The 12,408-nt window shown below is 27.1% G+C and overlaps 1 protein-coding gene across 1 annotated transcript; it reads left to right on the top strand.

Moving 5' to 3' along the window:
• Positions 1–11,178, top strand: LOC147812035 (RNA exonuclease 1 homolog). Its single transcript, XM_087161722.1, has 3 exons — positions 1–129; positions 5,478–5,542; positions 9,368–11,178. Exons 2-3 carry the CDS (start codon positions 5,524–5,526, stop codon positions 10,510–10,512), a joined length of 1,164 nt encoding a protein of 387 aa, XP_087017848.1. The 5' UTR covers positions 1–129; positions 5,478–5,523; the 3' UTR covers positions 10,513–11,178.
• Positions 11,179–12,408: the final 1,230 nt, after the last annotated feature.

Here is a 12,408-nt window from a genome sequence, read left to right as displayed (position 1 = left end):
TCTTAACGTCTTTCAGTTATTTAACTGTGAAGTTTTCTAAGTGTTGTGTCCTCATTTGGATTTATTTAGTTTTTAGGTACATCTTTACTAAAGAAGTCATTATAAGAAGATATTTTATTTTAGATTGGGGTAAGTTATTCTTTTCCTAATGTTCGTATTTATATTTTATTTAATTAAGTGTATGGCGTTACTATTTTATTATTTGTTTTTTTTTTTTTCAAAATTTTCCACGTGTTTTCCTGTTTTACCCAGAGCGATTTTTTTTTTAATTTTTTTTTTTAAATATAAGTTGATTTGTATTTACTCTTTTTATGAAACCAATTCATTTTATGCAATGTAAGGTGAGATAGTCTTACAGATTTACGCTCTAACTACTTTAAAATCCATAATTTATTCTATAATCACTTATTACATTTTGAAGTAATACTTTATTCATTCAAAATATAAATTTGCTAATCATAAATAACATATCTTGCTTATTAAATCAGTTATTTTAACATATGAATTCTATTCTTCTGTTAGGTTAATTAGACACCATGTTCCGCCACTATTTCCCTAAATTTTTTATTTATAGCTATTACATTATTATTATTTTTTTTAAAGTCATATTTATTTCATGAGAACCTCTGATTATCCTATGAATTATATTTTTCTGCTAGGTTAATTGGTCAACATGCTCCACCACTAGTTCCCTAAATTTTTTATTTATAGCTATTATATGATCTTTTTATTTTCTTCTAAAGCCATGTTTACTTCATGAGAATTTCTGGTTATATTTTCTTTTTATTATAAAACTACTTATGCGTTGAACTTGTGAACATTATTAGCTAATAGGAAAATAGGGGTTAGGAATTTAATATCCAGTTAGTTTCAGATGTATCTTATCTAGTGTAATATAAACACGTTACTAATGATTTCTATAAAAGCATAAAGAAAAGAAAATTTACCTTTACACAATTTAAATGAAATTTCGAATAAATTGTTCAGATGTATTTTCAGTTGTATTGATGTATTTTGTAATTTCAGTATCTTAATCATAATTATAATTTACTTATTTTTTCTAAGTGCTTCGACAGTTTGTTTAAAAAATTATCTGATATTAGTGCTTAGAGTAGCTAATTGAATGAATAAATTCTGTCACAGTCGTTAAACTGAATTTATTTGCCTTTTTAGCAAATCTATTTCATCATTGGTATGCATATGAATTAACATTTTCTCTTCAGAAATTTCATGAGTCTATAAAACGTCACACAGCGTTCAAGTGTCACAAAATGCCGATACAATTAATATAACTATATTAAATTGTAATTTGCTTACCAGCATTTTTTTTTATCTCCTTAAAAAATATTTTCCTTGTTTTCTTTGTATTTTAACTTATTTTATAGGTTCTATGTACGTGTACTTCACGCGCACTGAATGAAGCTTCTTATTACTTTCCTTTTTTTTTTTCCTTCGTTAATCTCCTTTTTCTTTTTGTATTGTGTTACCCGAAATTTTTCCGTCTTATAAAGCGTGTGGTGATAAAAGATGTAAAACTTACCCTAATATTGACAAAAAACATATAATTCATAATAACGGTAGCTCCAGATTTGTTTGTAAAATTAGAAATGTTATTTATACCTGTGGTTTTTGTAATATGAAATGTGTTGGACAAACCAGTCAGTATTTTAATATTTGAATTAATTGACACCGTTTAGATATAAACAGTGATAAAATTATCTATAACCTGGAACTGAATCATTTTAGAGAACATAATTTTAACAGAATTAAAATTAGAAATAGAGAGATATTTTGATTTAAGACTACAAAATGAAATTTATTGCAATGCTTTTATACAAAACAATTTCGCTGTATGCACTAAATGATACCCTACATTATACACAGTTTAACTTTAATAACTCCTCAACTTAATCATTTTTTCCCCACTAAGGATAAGCGTACAAATCGAGGTAAACGGGGGATCAGGATGTATAAAATTTCTCTTAATAGTGACAAATTAAATCTAATATGGAAAAAGATTTTAAAAAACATTCTAATATTAAACCAATAAAAGATTTTGTTTTCTCCTTTAAGAATAATGATGTATATAGGCTTCAAGATCTTATTATTATCCTTTCTTTTGTTGATTTACACTTCAAAATTTTTTGTCACAATTTTGTAAAAGCTAAAATGAGTAAATTTTATTTTGTTATTGACTTTCAAATCGTTATTTTCGATTAAATTTCATGATATTTTTGGAAATTTAAGAGATATGTTTCCATTAAAAGATTTTAACTTAATTCAAAAGCTGTAAATATAATAAATCTATTGATATAACTATTTTTAATTATAATGATATTTGCAAAAATTTAGGGAAATTTAATCTACCCGATTATGGTTGTCACTGTGAGGAGCAAAAAATTTTTTGAACTTGTTGATAAACATCTTGAACATATTATTACTGGTAATTTAATTATTATAGAAAACTTACAACTAAATTTAATTACAACTTAAAACTTGGGATATTAACACATAATTTAAACCCATTTAAAATAGATAAATTAATGAAATTCTAAAATACTTTTTCAATATTTTTTTAAAGATATCAAAATAGATTCTCTTTACCTTTATGTTAACAGAATAATGGACTGTTTATTATTACTTTAAAAACTTTGTTTTCAATAATAAGGAAAATTTAAATAACAATAATAATTCAGCAAATTTTAGGAAAATTGATCGATCAATTAAGTAATTGCAAAGAAAATTTTCATTACCCCATAGACAAAGCTAACAATAATTATGTAAACTTCTGTATAAATTCTACGTTGAACTTTTAAATAAGGAATTAAAAAATAATCAAAATTTTAAGCTTATAAATTGAAAGAATAATATTATCATTAAAAAATTGTTTGCTTTATATAAGAAGTTAAAAATTAAAATTAGCATTATTACTGATAATTAACATATTATTACTGATAATTTAAATATTATAGGAAACATAAAATTTGGGGATTTAATGATAAAAGGTACAAAATTTAGACCCATTTACCATATATAAATTAATAAAATTCCAAAATACTTTTTTAATGATCACAGTAATTTTTGTTTAACGATATCAAAATAGATTCTCTTTACCTTTAGGTATGTAAACAGAATGTAAATGGGCTAATTATTATTACTTTAAAAACTTTGTTTTCAATAATAAGGGAAATTAACTAACAGTAACGATTCAACAAATTTTTCTAGTATTGATCAATCAATTAAGCAACTACTTAAAAAAATGTGTAATTACCAGCATAGACAAAGCTAACAATAATTTTGTACAATGGAATAATTATGAGCAATAATTATGTACAATAGAATTATGTTACAGTGGGAAAGATATTTTTATTAAAATTGATGGAATAACGCAAGGTTCTAATTCTTCATCTCTCTTAGCTAATTTATTTTTGCACTATAATGAAAAAAATTACACTCTTAATATTAAATTTGTTTTTAGGTTTTTTGATGGTCTAATTATCTTTAATTTTCAAGATTATACAATTATGTTTAATAATGTTTACCCGAGGAATTAATTAATCTTGCTTCGTAATCATGATGATAATATTAATTTTATTTTTTTGGATTTGGGTATTAAAAAATGAAGAAAATATCTTCTTGTTTTATTTATGTTATAAAAAATTATTTTAATTTTAATATAAATAAGCTAATTACTCGGAATTCTAATGTTTCTAAAATCATCTATTTAAATGTCATTTTTAATCAAATGAATAGAATTATAAGAATATGTAGTAATGTTTAAAAATCATGTTTCTCTCTCTCCCTTTATTAAATAAATGTTAATTTGCTAAAGATCATTAAATTTGTATAAATAAATATCAACCTTATTAATTATAAACTTATTTAAAAGATCAAGTATAATATTATTACCTTGCTCACATCCATTTTCTTGTTATTTATTATATAGTTTTAAAAATATTCAATGAAATTAAATAAATTTTCAAAGAGAACTTAAGAATTAATTACGAAATTTTTGCTTTAAAATTTGAGAAAAAAGTCGTTCAAAATCGCACAAGATATGAGTAATTAAAGTAATTTCTTTACATTGCGCATCAGCGGAAAAAAAAATTTCTTCTTAATTTTGAAGACAATTGTATTTGGTTATTAATAAAAAAATCCGATATGAATATCTTGAAAATTAAAAAATTTCTAATTAATTTTTGTACTTTTTAAAAGAAGCTCAAAATGATATGGGGTTTCCCACAAGGATCATTTTATGCTAAATGAGATTTATTAAAACTGACACCGGCATTGATAAAAATCCTCAGCATAAAAATATATTTTCTTTCTCCTTTTTTCTTTCTCTATACAAACATATTTCAGCGTATGAACATATATTGTAGGGCGTTATGATTTGTTATTTATTTATCGTTTATTTATCGTGCGTTTACTAATTTATCGTACTCGTTGTTATGATACAAAATAATAATTGGAGAATTGTAGAAAACTGCTCATCACTTTCAGTTTTTTTTAAGTACTAATACTGCTTAGAAAATTGCCTGAAACTTTTCAAATTTTTAAGATATTCAAATCGAACTTTCTTTATTTGTTGCCAGATGTGATTCTCTTCAAAATTAAGGGGGGAAATTTCACTTCTTTCCCAGCACTATTAAAGAACTACTTTAATTGCTCAAATCTTCTGCAATTTTAAACGAATTTTTATTAAAATTTTACAGATATTAATTTGAGGCAATGGTTTTCAAACTAATTTTAAATTGCTTTAAAAATTTTGTTTAATTTTATTAAATACTTTCATAATTAGCACCAACAAAAAAAGTTAGACAAAAAATTATTTTATGCCCATATCTCCATAAATATTTAAGCCAGACTCACGGAATTATTGCATACAATAATCAATATAATTGCTACAAATTACAGATTTATTTCTACATTTTTTTGAAATGGGGTGTTCAAAAACACTATTTTCCTTTTGTAATTTATTGTCGGTTCCTTAAACCTCTTAAAGCATTAAACTTCATTGATATGTATGAAAAATTACATAATCTAAACACTTTGGAGGTCATAAAAAAAATTTTTAAGTAGTTCTTGAGGAATATTGAAAAATTTATTAATATAGAAGTGTTTCCATTATTTTGTCTACCCCCTGTGTGTATATATGTATATGGTCAACTCCTTGAATTTAACTCCGGCTAATATAAGCTGCACACATAGACTCAATATTGAGTCTAGGTGTGTTGCAATAGTAATTACATGCATTGTAATCGATTTATTTCAGTAATAATTCATAGATGCATAGTAATAATAATTTAATATTTGTAGTTAATTCGTGTTCGTTCTCTTTTTCTTGTATTAATAATTTCATGTAAATTCCCGATTCTTGATGCATTTTTTACTATTTACTGATGGATGCAATATATTTAAAATTTACTTTGTATCTTATTCTGTGTTTATTTAATTATTTATTTTTTTTTTTGCAGAAATTCTGTCTTTGAAATTAAAGTTGATAGAAGTTAGAACTGAATCATGGCGGAGTATAAAGAAAGTAAGTGTAAATGTTATAACTCTCTTTCACTGTGATAGTTAAATGAATATAAAACTTAAGAATAAAATTTAATTGTCATAGTTTTGCTTATGGGATATTTGAATTCGAGGAATTTAAAATTTCAAAATATCTTTTTTTTTAACTATTATTATTTTAGGAAATTTCATTTCTCTCAATGTTTGAAATGACAATGTTAAAACGTGTTAAAACGACAATGTTAATGAACGACACTGCCACCGCTGTTACAATTTCGCTGCTGTAAATGTTTTTATTTTTTATTTTTTATTTTCCTACTGTTGCTGCGCAAAAATACTGCGTGGGGCCCCCACTCTAAATCTCACATAAGTGCTTGAAATTCAACATTCTAAATGAACCATTTTCATTTATGAAATTGCGGGAGATTTTTTTTTTCTCAAAATTTCAATTTGTTTAAAAATTATTACGTTTTGCTTTGCCCTTTTGGCTTTAAATAATGATCTTGACGCTTTTTATTGTTTAATTAATGAATTTTACTTTAATTATATAAAGGCTTCGTTGATTAGGTGGGGGAAAAATTGAGAACTGTTTGAACTTCAGCGATTTTTTTTTCCTCAAAAATTTCATATAATAATAAAATTATGTAGAATGCTATTCCTAAGAAGAGAAAATTTATACTTGTTTGTTTTTAGAATTTCTAAACTTGACAGTATACTAAAAAGTTAACTTCTCTTTCATCTTTTGATTTCATGATTAGTTTTCATGTACTAAATCCTTAATCTTTAGAGTTCAAGGATATAATCTCAAAAAGCTAATTAATATATGCAGACGATATTTTAAACTGTGACATCAGACGCAATTGGGTATACTATAGCCAACGTCACAGGTTGTGTTATTCCTACTAAATTTAACCCATGAACGGCATTTTCTGCGAGCCTAACTTCAAGCCACAAATAAACAGACGAAGTGTTTGATCGTTTAAATAGCTGCTCGCCAGATTTTATTGCATTATAAAGAAAAGTAATTGATATTCGATTTTTGATTAATAATTGATTTATGTGGATAGTGGCATTTATGTGGATAGTGGCATAGAATTTAGCATTGCGTCATGGTAAATGTTATTCCTACTAAGTGGAAGTAGTTGTGTTTTTATTATATTAGACCCAATAACGAACTTTTTATGGAATATATTTTTCCCCCGACAGATTAGGAATCTTGACTTTCGAAGCCGGTATCTGGAAAAAATAGTTTCAATAGTGGCTAAAAGTTTGGGCTCCTTGATATCGAACTTAATGTTGGCGTATTTCGCTATATTTTCGTATCCAATGAAGAATATCATACATTTTTCGCAATCAGCTATAAATCTTTTTTTTTTATTCAAAAATAATTATCTTCAAAAATTATTTTTTATAATTATTTGATATTTTTTATTATTTAAGTTATTCAATGCAATTTTAAATGAGTAAATCCAAAAATTGAAGGGAATCAGTCGAATAGTTGTTGAAAAATGAAAAGTTGAATTCTTTGAGTTACGCAAAAAGAAAATAGTACAATTAAGAGGCTTACTTTTCAACTACACTACTTCAACTAAAGGGACCGTATTTTCCGGATTGAGGAACCTCCATATTTTGACCTTTCTCCATATGACTACCTTCCTCCATATTTTGAAGGTCAATATTCAAAATCCGCTTAAGGAAAATGGTATATTTTTTCAGAGAATATCCATTTTTGTCCTAGAATTACAAAAGTTGATTCCTAGTACGTGAAAATACAATCTTTAGATTTAAAGTCATTATAAGTTTTTCCCCCTTTGATTTTTTTTTCACAGTGTAAATTCAGTGTTGTTTATGCTGACGGAAACTGATTTGGTTGATAAGGAAAGCTTCGAACGTAAGTTACGTGAAAAGGTGCACAATTTTCGAGATTCTAAAAACCATCATGCATGTAATAGCTACTATATTTCTAAGATGCACTACATATAAACTACTTTTCTGAAAATTTGTAAAAATAATATTAAAGGGCCAAACTTTTTAACGTTCTCCTGCCTAAGCGATTGAGACCATATTTACCAGATTGCGGTTAACAAAAATCCAATCCGCCGAGAGAAAAAAAAAAGGCATTTTTATTCAGAGAAAGAACGCGTCTGACTGCGTAATTTAAATTATCGTCTACATTAATTAAATAACATATTTAAAGCGAGACTCTCAAAACATTAAGACTGAGTCTCTGATGTGAAATCACAGGTATTCAACGTTTTCCGGTTTTTATTTTTATTTATTGATTAATTTTGTGCCCTTTATGTAGCATTTTTAAATTGATGAACTAATGGGATGGAATACGATTTCCTCGGTTTATATAATGGCGTTTACTGAAAAGATTTTTCCTATTATTATAATTTTCATGATATCAATAGTAACTTCTTTTAATAATAATGACTTCTTACAATAAAATTTAAACAGCAATCCCTAGCAATTTCCTATAAAACCGTGATTGGTCTCAGACAAAACAGAGTAAGAAGTGCATAAGATGCGATACATTATTTTCTAGATAGCAATGTCAGAAGAGCAAAAAGGTAGAATTCTTTTAGTATATACCTATAAAAACAATACGCAGAAAACTCAATCGTAATAACTTTTGATTTAATGATCAAATTTTCATGTACTGTGATTCAAACTTAATGGTTTAGTTGGGTAATTTAAAAATGTTAAATTATTTATGCAAACAATATTTTAAGTTACAGCAATTAAGTTACGAAAACGGCAGGTACAAAATCGTACACTTTCCTTGAATGAACATACCTTTCCTTCGGCGGATTTGGATTTTATTTTTTGCGTTTTTCACCATAGAGGCCTTTTAAAGCGAATTGTAATCTTTTGCAAGCAAATATAAAATTCGTTTATACAAAGATAATTCCATGTAAAAAATAATTTTTATTAATTATATATAAATTTGAATTTTAAGGACTTAAAAATTCTTACACCGCTTTAAAGAAAGTTATTTAATATATTATAAAACAAAATTTGTATAAAATTGGTCAAATAATTCTTGATAAATTGAATTTTAAATGTGAAAAATTCGATTTCTCAGGTTCGACTTCATTCATTCTTCTCCATTATACAGAAAGATGGACTCTCCCTCATACTGTCTAGAGGCTATTAATTATCAAAAAAATGCTAAAAACCCTGTCACTGCCATTTGTTAGAGAATTGATGTTTTTAGCCGAAATTTTCCAGCAAAAAAATTTTTTTAATTTATGGCGTAAAATTTTCTGAGTGGTGGGTATTGTACAACAGGTTGCTTGTGATCAATGACATATTTATTCTTTTACTTAAGTGCAATCCACAAGAAAACTTTGGGGTGGGGGCTATCCTCAGTAGGGTGTTGTATACCAAAAAAGGTAGTTTCAGTCTGGGACAGAATTGAGGGCTACCATCATCGAACTCGGCATAATATTGATGCATTGTATCCACGGGTATTGCTCAATATCCAGACCCTGATGGCAGAATTTTTTTTATATCTTTGTTTCCTATCCAGGTAGAGTAAGGACTGAATGCTCCTTGTATATATGTAAAAGAATATCCACTTTCTTAGTAAACATATTGGTTTCACGTTGGTTTCCTTTACGTTAAACTATAGCACGAGAATAATCTGGCTTTATTTAAGTGGGACATATTGTACTGGTGTCAACGCTACTAACATAGTTTTCAATTTTTCTTTTAAACATAATTTAATTTCCTTACCTACAAAGTACTTCTATTTGTTAGATTTTTTTTTCTATTGTACCGAATTATTCTGTTGTTCTGAATAGCCATGATTTATTAATGAAATTTTCATTTTTGAATCTTTTAGGTCGAAGCGTAGCAACATCAACTCTCAAGGAGTTTCGAGACTTGAATCTTCCCAAAGGGAAGGTATATACTAATCTCAGTAAATATCTAATGGACTCGAAGTATTTTGACAAACTCACCCACGAGCTGACTAAGGGAGCCAAGATATCCGAACATGGAACAGTTGTTAGGAAATGCTATAGGTGCCGAAAAAGATTTGAGGTCACACCAGAGGGAAAATACACGGTGAACGAAAAATGTTACTACCATCCAGATAAAGTAATAAAATTTTCTGGCCATCCATCTATCTTCAAGTGCTGTAAAAGACACGCTTCTCTTATTGGATGCAAAGTGTATCCGTTACACATTTGTGGAGATCCACTGCTCAAACCGGAGATCAAAAGAACTGGTGAAAAGCGCCTTGCACACCAGCTTCGTGGAGTCTACGGATTAGATTGCGAGATGGTTTACACTATAAAAGGATTGGAAGTTGCAAAAGTCGGTTTAGTTAATGAAGAAGGCTTCACAATTTACGAGTCCTTCGTACAACCTGAAAATGAAATCCTTGATTATTGCACCAAATTTAGTGGCATAAAGGCCGAAGATTTACTTGGAGTAACAACAACTCTTCGTGATGTGCAAAGTGTCCTAGGTAACCTGCTTCACAGCGAATGCATATTAATCGGACATGGACTTGAAGGAGACCTCCGATGTCTAAGACTGACTCACACAAAAATTGTGGATACGTCTGTTGTTTTTGCAAGGAGTGATGGCTCTAAGCCAAAGCTTAGAGATCTAGCTTACGAAAAACTAAAGCTTGTGGTGCAAAATGACATTGGTGGGCATGATTGCATCGAAGATGCAAGAACTTGCATGGCTTTGATGTTGAATAAAATTAAGGAAGATAAAGCTGCAGAAGCTGTATCACAAAAAAATACTGCAACTAATGAATGTCGAAAGTTCAATATCCCGACTCAAGGTATAGATATGGCATTTCTATCAGCCCAGGGCATTAGCCAGGAAGAGTTACACACCAGAAAATGGCCTTTTTTTGAAACATCACATCAGCCTGAATATCACATAGTTGAACAGAAAGGTAGTTTTAAAAAAGTGTGTTATATTTGCACAAATCTACAATTTGGACATGAGTCTTACTGCTACGCTTAAATTTTTAGTTCTTAATTACGAACGGTATACAGTCATGTTCGTGTGAGTCGAAATAAGGATAATTAAGACTTGACTGTTACATGTTGGCTTATTAATTCACTGTAAGTAGATTTGAATGAATGGATCACAAATATTAATTTTTTGTTTTAAAATTTACTTCATTAAATTAGTTATTAAAATTCATTTAAATTAGTTATTAAAAATTTAGGAAAGTGATTCAGTTTTTTATCTGTATATTTTGAATGATTTCTTGAGTTATGAAAGAGAATTGTAATTGTAATGTTCTGAAGTTATATGCTGTTTTAAGTGAATTGCTGTATTTTCTTCTATTGATATCATTTGTAAATATTTGCATATTGCTGTGTTTTTAATTTTTAATGTTTTGTGATTGCTACTGTGACCTGAAAAATCTTTCCTTTTTGGTATAATTTTTTCTGTTTTAAGTAAATTGCTGTATTTTTTCTATTAATATCATTAAATATTTGTATATAAAATACATTTTTTCAAAAATATTTTGTGATACTAACTGTAACTGTGATTGATAACTGTAAACTGCAAACTTTTAACTTTTTGGTTCAATTATTCTGTTTTAAGCAAACTGCTGTATTTTTTCTAGTGACATCATTTGTAAATATATTCATATTAAATACATTTTTTAATTTTTAATATTTGTCATTATTACTATGAACTGCGATATCTTTACTTTTTTGTATGATTTTTTATTCAAAAATGTCCTTTTTTTAATCTTTTGTTGTAACTGTAGTGTACACTGTGAGCAGGAACTTTTTTGACACTATGACAAGTTCCAGAACGAAACCGTGAATTGAACATGTTTCATGTCTTCTATTTGGTTTAGAAACATGACAAGGAGCTAAAAATTTTAAAAATCTGACAAAATTGTAAAAGTTCACGACAGTTACAATTTTTTTTAAAGAAACATTTTTTCTTTTTAAACGAAAACAACAGGTTGACTTGCAACTCGAATGCACATCCAAATGATTTTAGTTTAAGTTATGGAGTAAAAAGTAAGATATTTTTAAAGGGATAAAAAATGTTCACAAAAATCTTTCAGGTATAATTAATTTAATTCAAAGTAAGACTGATCAATATTTGATTATAATTAACTGATCAATGATATTAATTTCAAAGTATGGTATTGAGTAATTCTTAATCAAAATGTTTTCAAAAGAATCAAAGCTTCCTCTTTGTATTAAAAGAAAGTTAATGCAGCCATCTCTGCTGTGTCAGAAAATTTAAACAGAGCGTTCTTTTTAATGTCTTATAACTCAAAAACACTATTGCATGAAACGATAATGGAATTGTGCACTTTCTATATAAATGTTTAAAGAAAATTCTGATAACAAAATGTTATTGATGAAGTCATTAATTCTTGAGTTCCTTGATGTTGAAGAATAGAATGTTACGCATTATTCAGTTCAGCGAGAACTATTAACACAATTATTTAATTTAATTAATGATATATATATATATATATATTATTATTATTATTAATTAAATTACGATATCAGTTATAAAGCAGTTAGCAGTTTTACCGAATAAATATATTATTATCAACTTTCAACCTTTCTTTGCTCACAAATACAGAATCTGTGTTACTCACAAAAAATTCCATGAAAATATAACATAACGTTTATTTGATTATTTTTTTCATTACTAAATTCCTTACAATGATATTTATAGAAATTAATTATAAAACTAAAAAATATTACATCATAATTAGCTACGTAATTTTAAACTTTTAAAAAGAACTGAGCTTTTAAGCAAAATTAGTCAATTTTAATTTTTTTAAAAGTCTTTTACAAAGGATTCGAAACAGTTCTAAAAATAACAGCTCTCACCAACGCTAACCACTTATCCATATTAATGGGTAATTTT

Source organism: Parasteatoda tepidariorum, chromosome 4 (genome assembly GCF_982258835.1).
Source record: "Parasteatoda tepidariorum strain Cologne lab strain chromosome 4, Ptep-v5.0, whole genome shotgun sequence".
In the NCBI taxonomy this organism is placed as follows: domain Eukaryota; kingdom Metazoa; phylum Arthropoda; class Arachnida; order Araneae; family Theridiidae; genus Parasteatoda; species Parasteatoda tepidariorum.
The sequence above is the reverse complement of the archived record's forward strand: the minus strand, read 5'-3'. Positions and strand labels throughout refer to the sequence as shown.